General features: G+C 39.0%; 1 protein-coding gene and 1 pseudogene across 1 annotated transcript; both read right to left on the bottom strand.

Moving 5' to 3' along the window:
- Positions 1-4,930: 4,930 nt before the first annotated feature.
- LOC126606245 (7-deoxyloganetin glucosyltransferase-like) lies at positions 4,931-6,991 on the bottom strand (annotated as a pseudogene).
- Positions 6,992-11,235: 4,244 nt separating this feature from the next.
- Positions 11,236-13,221, bottom strand: LOC126606244 (7-deoxyloganetin glucosyltransferase-like). Its single transcript, XM_050273605.1, has 2 exons — positions 12,644-13,221; positions 11,236-12,362 (listed from the first exon to the last, which is right to left on the bottom strand). Exons 1-2 carry the CDS (start codon positions 13,194-13,196, stop codon positions 11,437-11,439), a joined length of 1,479 nt encoding a protein of 492 aa, XP_050129562.1. The 5' UTR covers positions 13,197-13,221; the 3' UTR covers positions 11,236-11,436.
- Between the last annotated feature and the right edge of the window lie 823 nt (positions 13,222-14,044).

The raw sequence follows: 14,044 nt of genomic DNA, 5'->3' as shown, positions 1-14,044 counted from the left end.
CATCAGCTAGATACTTAGTTTTTTTGAAAACTACCAAACTGATAAGGTAGCGAAAAGTAATCACATCCATAAATTGTGAATAAGTTTTGTCATACTCAATCCTAAGGCATTGTGAGAAGCCTTGCGCAACAAAAGGAGCTTTGTAACGTACAATTTCGTTCTTCTCATTACGCTTCTAAACGAAAACCCACTTGTAGCCAACGAGCTTCACACGTGGAAGAGTAGGAGCTACAGGTCCATGCACCTTACGTTTCGTAAGCGAATCGAGTTCGACTTGGATTACTTATTTCCAGTTTGACCAATCGGTTCTACGTCGACATTCATCAACGAAACGGGGTTTAATGTCATCACTCAACATGATTTCAGTAGCTACTGCATATGCTAATGCATCGTCGACGATCATCTCATTTCTACATTAAACATCATCTAAGCTAGTATTATAGACCAAAATCTCATGATTCTCAAGAGGTGTATTCCTCTATTCAAGGACACTTCCGTAATCTAGAATTTCCTTATGAGTTGGATAGAATGAGTAAGCAATAGTCGGATTCATGGTAGGCTTTTCAGGTGCCTGTGCTATGGGTTTCCTCTTCCGAGGGTGTGAATCCTTTGAATCAAGAAGTTTGCCACATTTTTGTGTAGGGACAGATGTTGGCTAGCCGTTAATTTACATGGATTGCCAAAGTTGGCATCCCAGGCCTCCAGGAGGGAAGTCCATTGTACATTTGGTACATCTATCTTTGTATGCACATTCGTAGATGGAATATGTGGTCTTATCACTTGCGCTAGATCGGTGAAAGCATCTGGCATGCTTTGAGCTATGCTCTGAAGATCTAATATGTGCTGCATTTCAATTTTAGATTGAGCATTGTGAGGATCTAAATGAGACAAAGTGGGAGTCGTCCACGTTAATTCGCGTCGTTCTTCAGGAACGTTAACGTTCTTATCTCCCCCTAATGACGAGAAGACTATCTCATATAAGTGACAATTTGCAAAACGAGCGGTAAATAAATCATCTGTCAAAGGTTTTAAATAACGAATAATCGAAAGAGAATCACATTCAACATAAATTTCCATCATTCTCTGAGGCCCCATTTTGTACGTAAGGGCGATGAAATCGGCACATAGACGGCACAACAAAAATCGTGCATATGCGATATGTTGGGTTCATATCTGGTAGCCAACTGAATAGGCTATATGGTTGGGTTACAACAGGCCTCAGGCGGACCAACATGGCTGCATGCAATATTGCATGGCCTCAAGCAGTGATCGAGAACTTGGTACGTATGACCAATGATCGAGCAATCATTTGAAAGCACTTAATGAATGCCTCTGCCAGGCCATTCTGGGTGTGAACATGGGGTACTAGATGTTTAACTTTAACCCCAATCAACATGTAATAATTGTCAAAAGTTTTAGATGTGAATTCTCCAGCATTATCCAATCGAATAGATTTGATCAGATAATCAAGGTGGTGAGCCCTAAGCTTGATAACCTGAGGCAATAGTTTAGAGAATGCAGCGTTCCTTGTGGACAACAAGCACACGTGTGACCAACGTGTGGAAACATCAACCAAAACCATAAAATATCTAAATGGTCTGTATAGAAGGTGAATCGGTTCACAAATGTCCCCCTAAATCCTTTGTAGAAAAAATAAGAGGATTCAAACGAATATTGTCATAAGTAGGCTTAATAATAAGCTTTCCTATATAACAGATTTGACATGCGATTCCTTGAATCGAACCTAAACTTTGGGTTAGTGGATGCCCGTGTGATGATTTGAGGATATGACGTATCGTTGTTCATCTAGGGTGTCCTAAACGATCATGTGAAAGTGTAATTTCGTGCGCAGTCCTAGAGGTAAGGCCAGCCACATAGTGGCTTTCTATAGGGCGTATAGTCGTAGTATACAGATCACTCAGGATACGCTCTATCTTCTTTAGAATATGCTTCTAGCCATATTCATTGGAAATTATGCACATAAATTCAACTCCATTTTGTACAGGTTTCAGCGTGGTAATTATAATCTCTAATGTCCTTAAAACTCAACAACATTCTTCTGGAACGCGGAGAATAAAGTGCCTCATCAATGGTCAAAATTGTACCATTGGACAACATTATACGTGCCTTACAGTATCATTCGATCAGGTTGGATGGGCATGAGAGGGTTGTCAGAGGTGCATTCTTAGGTATGAAGTTAGTGAAATAGATGCGTTCATACAAAACGGTGTGCGTTGTTGCTCTATTTGCCAGACAACTAGCTTTCCCATTAGTCATACCTAGAATGAAAATTAATTTGAATCGGCCACATGCATAAAAGTTCTAAAAACAAATATCCATTCAAAATAATTTTAAGTATTCAAGGATGGTAATTTATTAAAACTTAATATCCAAAAAACAAATCACCAACAAATAATCCAAACATAAAAGAAAATTGTTCAAAATTAAACAAAAAACACAAGGGGGTTTGGCCACTAGGTGGAATTCGGCCCCAATGTCTACATTTCAACTAGAAAAATAGTTTATGTCTAAGATTATAATCTTCCATAGGGTAATAGCCTCTTGAAAGTCAGAAACCTCCATTTTGGTACTCTTCGGTTCATCCACTTGCAGAAAGTTTGATTCAAACTTCTTATGACGAGAATGATATTCAGCTACAACTTTCTGGGGAGCTTAGCAAACATGGGACCAATGGTCCTTTGAACCACAATGATAGCACATATTCGCATCCATGGTTTCATGTGTTTTTCCCTTATTCTTGAAGTTTGGGGCCTTGGGAGTGAGGTTAGGGCATGTCTGGGCTTTGTTTCCTCCATTAGATGGGCTTTGGCTCTGTTGACCTTGACGGGGTTGTTTCTGGCCGCCCCTACCACGTCTATTTTGACATTTTGGGCTTTTCAGGCATAGTAGTTGCCCCAGTAGGTTGAGCTTTTCAGTGAGAAGTAAAACATAGATTAAATCCGAGAACGTAATGAACTTCTGAGCCCTATATTGTTGATGCAGGACAATATTAGTAGTAGAGATGGTCGAATAGGTCTTCTTCAGGAGATCCTCTTTGGTCAAGGTCTCGTTACAGAACTTGAGAAGTGATCAAATTCAACAAACTTCAGAATTATACTCATTCTTGGAAGCGCAAATGTTGCCAATCACTTTTGGTGATCAAAACAATCAACCAAAGTGACCCATAGTGCTTGTGGATCCTCATCAGCAAGGTACTCGGTTTGCAGTGCATCATGAATATGTCTTCGGATGAAGATTATGGCAGTGGCTTTCTCAGCTTCGCCAACTAGATTGTCCGTCTCATCTTCAATGGTGGGATGTAAATTCTTTGCAGTGAGGTGGAGCTTCACATCTTGGACCCTCTTGAGGTAGTTCATTCCAAGGACCTCTAAGTGGTGAAGTCGAGTTTGTTCAAATTCAACATGTTCCCATCACAAAATAAATGGACAAGATGCGATTGGTGTATTGGAGAAGAATATCAATCCATTCACATAGGGGTAGAACATTTAGGTTCTAATAGACATTTATTGGTTTAAATTTACATGAAAAAAACTTTGGGTTTTCATGGGTGATGTTTTTAAGGAAAACTTCAGGTTTTCAAACAAGGCATGTTTCTAGAAACGTCATGTTTCAAAATAATTATGAACTTCAGTGGGTGCAACGACAACTCATAAAATTGAATGGAGAGTGAAAAACTCTCAACGTTGTACAACCCTAGAAATTTGTGATTTGAATTTCAAAGAAAAACATCAAATTTCAAGCAAAGACTTGTCGGTGACGATTGCATGTTGTCGAGGAGGTAGCCGGAGGTGGCTGAGCATGGTTGAAAGCCATGCTACTTGACTGTTCAAGGGAGACAACGTCGTCTAGGCATCAGGTTTAGGGTTTGGGCCTGGAGCTGTGGCTCCAGGTTCGGGTTCTTGGCTCGGGGGAAAAGAAGCCCAACGACATGGATATGTTTTCAACGAAACCCTAAAAGAAAACTTTATAATAATTTTTTTTTCAATTCCATATTAATTCAATGCATATTCATTAAATAATTTGATGCTTGAGCAGAAGAAGGCTTCCATGTTAGATTCTTAAGCGCAGTAGTAGGAGCGTGCTGATAACATGTTGTAGTCTATATTTAACTGACAGGGGAAGGGGGCCCGCAGCACAGAGAGAATAGAGAGAGATGTGTTTGTAGGGCTGTGTAAAGGAATGTGTGTTATTCCCCCTACGCAATGCCTTTATTTATAATAATAAGAGAGAGAAGAAATCCTTCTCCTCCTTGGAATACAAGTCCATATAGAAGAATTATTAGAATCAAATCTAATCTAGGATTTACACAATCACACTTAAACTAGAAGTTTATAACAGAAAGAATATTAAGTTGTTTTCATTTTTCAAGTTTTAGTTGCAATACGACCTACTGGCTTTTAGGGTACGTTTAAGACTGCTATGTAATGACCAAAACACCAAACAAAATAAATCGTTTTTTACTTCATTTAGCTGAAAAACATTGAATACTTCCAACTCTTGTTAGCGTCTTCTAATTAGGTGCTTTTTTTTTTGTTGCATCAAGTTTTGAACTTTGTACCTAGTTTACTCTTACTTATCACTCTACCCACATTTACCACCGGGCTAATCCCAAATGCTTCTTTATTGTGTTTATAAAAAAAGCACTGTGCTTATCAACATAAGTGTCTTTTTTGGAGAAGCAATTCGAAACGAGACCTAACGGAGCTACCACGTGTGCCATTCAACCACGCAAGGGCAAGTACGAACATACTCAAGCACTTCTAGAGTTCTTCAATAAGATGTGGAAATTTCCTATGTATACGATAACAAGTGCATGCAGATCGTTCCTCTTCATGCTCCCATGGCTTTTGCTCAAGGACATTTCACAAAAGCCCATATTCAGTTCAAAATAATCTAACTCAAGCTTGGAGATCGAAACAGAAGAATTTCTATTTAAAAGAGGACACAGATTTTACGTACCCTACAAATATAACATTACTTTCTGTACGTTTTTCTTTTGATCTTTATTGCGTTTACACTTATAAGAAGAAAAACAATGTAGCATCCACTAGAGACTTGACAAAACTATCATAGACATATGACATCTTAGCTTTTTCTTCGAAGCACTTGATTCACAAAATTGTCCAAGTTTGTGGATGATGAACCATGTGGAGTAGTGGCTTCTTCCGCCAGTTTCTTCCACTCCATGCCCTTAATTTTCAGTTGCTTGCCTTTCTCTCCTTCCATTAATTCTATAACAAGCTTCTCTACTTCATCTCTCTTGGCACCATTACTTATCTCCATGCCGATACCCCATTTATTACAAATACAATAACAGTTGGTTTGCTGGTCAGTCAAGCATGGAAAACATAGCATAGGCACACCTGCAGATAGACTCTCGATCGTTGAATTCAAACCGCAATGCGTTAAAAACCCTCCGACCGATGGGTGCTCAAGCACTTGCTCTTGTGGACCAACTTGCTATTAGACCTCTTTCCTTCGTCTCCACGAAAAACTCAAGTTGAAAAATTGTCGATTCACCAGCAACAAGATCGGGTCTAATTACCCAAAAGAAGGGAAGCTTACTATTTGCTAGTCCCCAACCAAACTCAACAAGTTGTTCAGTTGTCACGACTGCTAAACTTCCAAAATTCACATAAATGACGGAACTTGGTGCCTTGGAGTTTAGCCATTGGAGGCACTCCGTTTCTTCTTTCCATAGACTATATCCCATGGCCTTCAGAGGGTGCTCCGGTATCTGATTAAGAAGTAACTGTTGAGGACCAATTACATAAACACGTGGAAACATGGATGAGAGATCATCCAAAACTTCTTGCTCCAATTCATCAAAAGTATGAAGAACAATTGCTGATCCTTTACCAAGTCTTTCAATTACCTCCAAGAAGAAGTCTAGTGATTCATTAGGATTTGTTGTGATAAAGTTGTTTGGGAGATCCCTTAACCTTATACCTTTAAATCCTGGAACCCAATCTATGACCTGGTCCAGAAAGCCATTTGTTAGCCAGCTCTCATCTGCATATGCACATGAAAAGATTAAATTGATTTTGTGTGTCAATGAAGTACCAAATAGAATTATTGTTTTTATCCAAGCGATAGTTTACACTGTACTTATACAATACGAAAGATCAATTCAAACTTAGAGGCATAGCGGGTGGCACATGCCTCTAGCCAACTTGACAAATCTATGTATTTGTTTCTTTCAGAAATACAAGATAAAAAATGAAAACCATTCGATCAGAAACGATAAATTAAAATTAGAAAAAAGGACTAAACAATTAATTACTTCAATGCAAAATATTTATTTCTTTCACCTTTGAGAGGGGTAAGTCCCTTCTCCACCAAAGCAGGAAATTGATTGAAATCCATCAAGCTGCTTGAGAAATAGTGAAGAAGAGTACAACAGGGATTCCCATTTCTTCAGCCGCCGTGATGGTGAAAGCTATCCAACCATCCGAAACAATGTGACTCGCTGGAGGAATATCATTGTGGGAAGTTGATGATTGTGTCAGTTTTTTTAGGAGGCCACGAAATGGAGCTAAGAAATTTGTTCTGACGGCCTCACCAAGCAAAGCCACATTTTGAGTGGTATCTTCATCTGAACTTTGAAGACCATCTGGTATGGTTTCAAACTGAAAATCGGGCAAGCCGTGGAGGGAGTTGGGTCCTAGAGACTTGAGGAAACGGTTGTGATTGAACTCAGTGTTGACAAAGGTTATGTGAACGCCTCTATGGTGGAGGAGTTTAGCAAATTTGAGCATTCCCTTTATGTGGCTTTGAACTGGAAGGGGAATGCAAGCGATATGAGGCTTATCATTGGCTACTTCCTTGGAACCCATCTTATCTTTCAATATTTCTGCGTATGTATGTGTATGCAGAGGTCGCACTTGGTGTGATGGCAAGTGCCTTCGCTCATGAGCGGTAGGTCTCGGGTTCGAGACTTGGGAGCAACCTCTCCATAAATGGGGGTAAGGCTAGCCGACATTCACCTCTCCCAGACCCTGCGTAAAGCGGAAGCCTTGTGCACTGGGTACGACCTTTTTTTATGTATGTGTATGCACCACTCTCACAAATGATGTGTTTTATATGTTGGCAAATCAAAATCTTTTGCCAGGATCTCATTGTCCTGATATATAAAACAAAAAAATTGGAATTTTCTAGTACGCATCAAACAAATAAAATGTTGGGATATGCGGTTAAAAATTCAATGGACCAGGATTCTGATGTACACTTTCTGCCGATCAAGGAAGAAAATATCGGTAATATCGGAAATATCGGTAGTCTAAAAACACGGAAATATCGATGGAAATATCGAGATAATATCGATATCGATAAAAATTACATGAAAACCACGGAAATTGTAAGAAAAACTTGGAAATTTTTATTGAAACTTTGCAGGATGTTTATTTAGTCAATTATCTATTAGTTTATCACAAAAAATTGGAAGGAAATGCATTGCATGATGGATTTAACATTATCAAGTTGATTATATAGCGAGCTGACAAACATTGTGAGTGTAGAAAATATGTAGTAATTAATGAAAGAAGTTTAAACACACCATAATCATTTATATATAATGCAAATTTTCAAAGTATAATTCGTGAATTAATGTTTAATTGACGATAAATAGAAAAGACTTTAATATGGAATTAACCTTCACCTTGTCCATTTATATATCGATAATATCGCGATATTTCCGAAATTATCGCGATATTTTGGAACTGTGCTACTTGGAGAAGAACGCCGGAGCTTCTACAGCTCCGGCCGACTGTAAAACAGGACCCTAGACTCCGATCTAGGTATCAAAATGAAATAGAAGACGAGATGAAACACACAAAATTTGAAGCAGGTGCGATGGTGTGCGTGTGTGTATGTGGGTCTCGGACCCTCGGTGCAGAGAGAAAGGAGAGAGACGGCGCCGACGAGGTGAAGTTTAAAAACCTAAAATTTCTTATTTCCCACCCTTAAACGTAAATCACACATTGTCCTCAAGGTGTGGAAAAGAAAGAACAAACTAAAAAAAAAAACTGGAACTAAGATAAACTAAACTATGTAAAACATGAAAATAAAAATGAAAGAAAATAACTAAACAGAGAATGAATTAACAGAAAAATAAAATAAAAATTAAAAAAAAAATTGAAAAAGGCTTCTTTATGTCAGCCCAGTGCAGCTCACATGCATCCATCTGCCTCGAGCCCAGAGCCAACTACGTCCTTCGGTTGTATGTGGGGTGTGCCAACTCGTCGGCTGAGCTCGGCCGAGGAGTGAAATATGTTGATGTTGCGTTGAGCGCGCGGCTGACTTCTCGATCTTGCGACTGCGGCTGAGGAAGGAACACTCTCGGCCTTCGGGTTCTAGAGATTGAAGACAAAGCTACTAGTTCAGCGAAGTTCACAAATTGTCGGCACCAGATTCGGTCACAGTGATTATATTCGTTAAAGTATAAGCACGCCAAATCGACACCAGACTACATGGGCATAAGTACTCAAAACAAATGTACGTCTTGATTGTGAAAGTGGTTCGGCCGTCAGAATGCCGAACTCTAAAACCTACTTGTGAATAACCAATCATAAACAACTCGGTGTTCAATCTGCCGAGCCCAGTAATTTGTAACACCTCACTTCGCCGAGAAGGCTAATGAGATGACCTCTGCCAATAAGGACACGAAAATCCTTCTCGACCGAGACTTGGATAGATAACCGGTGGACCTGGACGCAGTGCTGTTTATCCAAACTGAAGGTGCTCCACGGTCGGCTGATTCTATTGTAACAGTGCTGTTTATCCAAACTGAAGATGTTCGCTGGTTGCCTTCATAGTGCTGTTTATCCAAACTGAAGATGTTTCGACGAAAAAAGAAAATAAAAATCTCAAGGTTGTTGAGAGGTTTCGCGAAAGCGAGGGTTTACGCAGGGCAATTTGTGTGTTCAATTAGAGGGGCCCTGAATGGTGTCCTTCTCCCCCTATTTATAGTGGCTAACCTGCTTCCGATCGAATCACAACCATTCTCGGATCAGGACTCCTTTCCTCGATCCCCCTTTATCTCGGCCAATCCTACTCCTACTAAGACTTTGAACTCAACCCGTTATCAAGCCGGATTCAATCCCAAACTCCAACATCCTTATCTTATCGAAACTCCTTCTCGTATCAGGATTCAACTACTCATGGATTCCTAATAGGACACGGTCGGCCTTGGTTATGTGGCCCATAAACTGGATGTCCCCCAATGACTCCTAAGTACGACCTCCGGGTCGAGAACAATTTAGTGCTCTGCCCAAACCAATATTTTGGGCCCAAACAGAGAGAGAGAGAGAGAGAGAGAGAGAGAGAGAGAGAGTGGAGATATCTCAATGGTTGTGGATTGCACATGCTTGCTTATGGCTTTATCACTTTCTTTATACTAATCACATGAGCTTTAATTAGTTGCCCTACAAGTAATACAAGTCATATTGAGATTTGACCTCTCAAATCCTATTGGAATCTACTTCTAGGTTTGCACAATCACATTCCTAAACAGTATTAACTACAACACTCCCCCTTGAGCGCGTAAAGCTTAAGAAGCAGTAGTGTTAGGTCTTCATGAATGATTGTTGAAATCTTCAATTGGCATAGGCAGTACACACACAAATCTAAGTTAGGATTGCATGTAGGGAAACATAAACTAACAAAAACCTACAATGGTAAAACGCAATGGGACAAATCCCAAAGTCTCACAGAAAAAGTTGAGAAGTGCATTATCTATGCTTGTGGTAATCAAGTGGCAGTTAACGCTTACATCAAGGTATGACCTCCCCATTATAAGTGCCTCACAAAAACCTTGTCAGGTTAGAAAAATTCAATGAGAAAAGTGCTCTGGAACTAAGAAAAAAAAGTGTACACTAAGGTCAACTTAGTGTTTACTAAATATTCCCCATGAGTTTGACAAAACTTTGTAATTGACTGCAAGTAGTGTAAATCAGGTAGTTTACGCATTCCAATTCCTCATACAAACTTCTAAAAAGGGGACTTCAGCTATGACTTGGTGAAGAGATCGACGAGGTTGTCTAGGGAACAAATTTGCTTGATTTTGATTTTCTGATGCTCTTGTTGTTGATGAGAGAAGAAGAGCTTTGACGTAATGTGCTTGGTTTGGTCTCCTTTGATGTTTCATTTTCGAATCTGGTCTATACATGTAGAGTTATCTTCAAATATAGTTATTGGGATGTCAAAGATAGAACACAATCCACATGTGCTTCTAATATGCTCGACCACAACTGTCAACCATATACACTCATGAGCGGCCTCATATAGGGTGAGTATCTTGACATGGTTTGAAGATGAAGCAACTAGAGTTTTCTTAGTAGACCTCCAAGATATTGCGGTCCCAAGAACAGTAAAGACATAACCCATTGAGAATCTTGTCATGTGCGGGTTCGATAAGCATTAGCATAACCAACAAGGCAAGATTCAAAACGAGGACCGAAAGGGCAGCGACTTCACTCGAGAATTGCGTAGGGATAGAATAAACTTAAATCCACGATACCTATAAGGTATTGTAGAATTTCTTTAACACCTTTTTAGTGTTTGCATGTCTGCCCGTGGTTGTATTTATCTTGCTAAAGGATTCACAACGATGGAGATCTCTGGCCTTGTGCATTGAGCTATACAACAAAGTGCCAAATGCATTAGCTACTGAACTTCGGATTTCAAAACTTCTTCATCATCTTCCCTTGAATAGAATGAGTTTTGTTGTGCACCAAACGTACAAACGACTATGGGTGTACTTGAAAGTAGCACTTTATCCTCACTAAAACGGCGTAACATCTTAGTGGTGTAGTTCGATTAGTAGACCAAAATGTTGTAAGAACAATTCTCACTCTCAAGAGCAAGGCAATATCAAGTTTTCCCAAGATACTTTATCTCAAATTCTAATTGAGGGTGTGCAACAACCTTTTCAAGCTCCTTAGGAGTTCCAATGAGATTCATGTCATCAACATAGATTGCAACAATTGCAAATTTGAAACTAAACTACTCAACAAGATGTGGAAAATTACTATGTATACGACACACAAGTGCATGCAGATCGTTAGTTTCATCAACTAAAGCCTAAGAAACGTAAGCAACATTACACTCTTCATGCTCCCATGGCTTTTGCTCAAGGTCTAGCCTTGATGACAATTCACAAAAGCCCATATTCAGTTCAAGATAAAGTGTTCGTCGTCATTTGGATATAACTCAAGCTTGGAGATCGAAACAGAAGAATTTCTTTGTAAAGGAGTACACACAGATTTTACGTACCCCACAAATAAACAAATACAACATTACTTTCTATAGGTTTTTCTTTTCATCTTTTTCAGGAAAATCTTATTTACACTTATAAGAAGAAAAACAATCTAGCGTCCACTAGAAGACTTGACAAAATTATCATAGACACATGACATCTTAGCTTTTCCTTCGTAGCATTTGATTCACAAAATTGTCCAAGTCTGTGGATGATGAACCATGTGGACTAGCGGCTTCTTCTGCCAGTTTCTTCCACTCCATGGCCTTAATTTTCAGTTGCTTGCCTTTCTCTCCTTCCATTAGTTCTTTAACAAGCTTCTCTACATCATCTCTTTTGACACCGCTACTTATCTCCATGCCGATACCCCACTTATTACAAACACAATAACAGTTGGTTTGCTGGTCAGTAAAGCATGGAAAGCATAGCATAGGCACACCTGCAGATAGACTCTCGATCGTTGAATTCCAACCGCAATGCGTTAAAAACCCTCCGACTGATGGGTGCTCAAGGACTTGCTCTTGTGGACACCAACTTGCTATTAGACCTCTTTCCTTCGTCTCCACGAAAAACTCAGGTTGAAAAATTGTCGATTCACCGGCAACAAGATCAGGTCTAATTACCCAAAAGAAGGGAAGCTTACTATTTGCTAGTCCCCAACCAAACTCAACAAGTTGTTCAGTTGTCACGACTGCTAAACTTCCAAAATTCACATAAACAATGGAATTTGGTGCCTTAGAGTTTAGCCATTGGAGGCACTCAGTTTCTTCTTTCCATAGACTATATCCCATAGCCTTCAGAGGGTGCTCCGGTATCTGATTAAGAAGTAATTGTTGAGGGCCAATTGCATAAACATGCGGAAACATGGATGAGAGATCATCCAAAACTTCTTGCTCCAATTCATCAAAAGTATGAAGAACAATCGCTGAACCTTTACCAAATCTTTCAATTGCCTCCAAGCAGAAGTTTAGTTTATTAGGGTTTGTTGTGATAAAGTTATTTGGAAGATCCCTTAACCTTATACCTTCAAATCCTGGAACCCAATCTATGACCTGGTCCAGAAAGCCATTTGTTAGCCAGCTCTCATCTGCATATACAATTGAAAAGATTAAATTGATTTTGTGTGTCAATTTACCGAATAGAATTATCGTTTTTATCCAACCGATAGTTTACACTGTACTTAATACGGTACGGAAGATGAATTCAAACTTAGATGTAGAGCGGGGGCACATGTCTTTGGCCAATTTGACGAATCTCATGTATGTATACAAAGTAGAAAATGAAAACCATTTTCAGAAACGAGAAATTAGAATTGAACTAAGGACTAAACAATTAATTACTTCAATGTAAAATATTCATTTCTTTCACCTTTTAGAGGGGTAAGTCCCTTCTCCACCAAAGTAGGAAATTGATTGAAACCCATTAAGCTGCTTGCAGACATAGTGAAGAAGAGTACGACAGGGATTCCCATTTCTTCAGCTGCCGGAACGGTGAAAGCCATCCAACCATCCGAAACAATGTGACTCGCTGGAGGACAATCATTGTTGGAAGTTGATGATTGAGTCAGTTTTTTTAGGAGCTCAAGAAATGGAGCCAAGAAATTTTTTCTGATGGCCTCACCAAGCAAAAACACATTTTGAGTGGTGTCTTCATCTGAACTTTGAAGGCCATCTGGTATGGTTTCAAACCGAAAATCGGGCAAGCCGTGGAGGGAGTTGGGTCCTAGAGACTTGAGGAAACGGTTGTGATTGAACTCAGTGTTGACAAAGGTTATGTGAACGCCTCTATGGTGGAGGAGTTTAGCAAATTTGAGCATTCCCTTTATGTGGCTTTGAACTGGAAAGGGAATGCAAACAACATGAGGCTTATCATTGGCTAATTCCTTGGAACCCATCTTATCTTTGAATATTTCTGCGTACATGCACCACTCTCACAAATGATGTGTTTTATAGGTTGGCAAGTCGAACTCTTTTGCCAGGATATCATTGTCTGATATATAAAACAAAAATAATGGATTTTCTTGCACGCATCAGATTAATAAAAAATTCGGATGTGCAGTTGAAAATTCAATGTACACTTTTTGTGCTGATGCATACTAGAAAATTCCATTTCTTTGTTTTATATATCAGGACAATGAGATCCTGGCAAAAGAGTTTGAGTTGGCAATACGCAATTGCAAAATAAGATTACTAAAAAGGGTTGGTGCAGGTTTATTTGTTTTTTATTTTTTGAGTACTGGTACAGATTTATTTAATTGAATCATTTTTCTTTTTTGGGGCTATGCCGTCTCACATGGCGTGGAGCTTCTCTTGCTGCATGGTCTTATTTTTTATTTTTTGAAGTTTAATGATACTTTTTTTTTTGTTTTTTTTGTCCTATAAGTTCACTAATAATAGGACACCAGTGTTGATACACAAATACGAATTTTGTTTACAATATTTATAGTTATAAACACTCTTATAAAAATTTCTGCTTAACGCCGCCTATGCTTTAGGCAACTGGACGTCATTCCGATTAATTCTTAGGTGTTTGAAAATTAAGAAAGGACGCCCAACCCGCCCAAGCGTCCGACTAGCCTGCCTAGGTTGCCACTTTCATTTGGACAAATGTAAGAGTCTTGTTGAATATTGAGATGAATACTCATTATATGATTGTTTCCAATGTTATGAATATGTTCTAATACTTTATAATCTATATATCATTTTATTTTGCATTTTATATATTCAAACACAATTATGTACTTTTTAAGTGTAATATATAATAAAATTA

The sequence above is a fragment of the Malus sylvestris genome, chromosome 16 (genome assembly GCF_916048215.2).
Source record: "Malus sylvestris chromosome 16, drMalSylv7.2, whole genome shotgun sequence".
Classification (NCBI taxonomy): Eukaryota; Viridiplantae; Streptophyta; class Magnoliopsida; order Rosales; family Rosaceae; genus Malus; species Malus sylvestris.
This window is presented reverse-complemented; position numbering and strand designations above follow the sequence as displayed.

Bases quoted from the DNA above. Each gene is read 5' to 3' on its own strand.
- LOC126606244 (XM_050273605.1), bottom strand. From the start codon at position 13,196: ATGTACGCAGAAATATTCAAAGATAAGATGGGTTCCAAGGAATTAGCC. The intron at 12,363-12,643 runs GTGAAAGAAATG...TTGTATATGCAG, and splicing joins GGGACTTACCCCTCTAAAAG to ATGAGAGCTGGCTAACAAAT.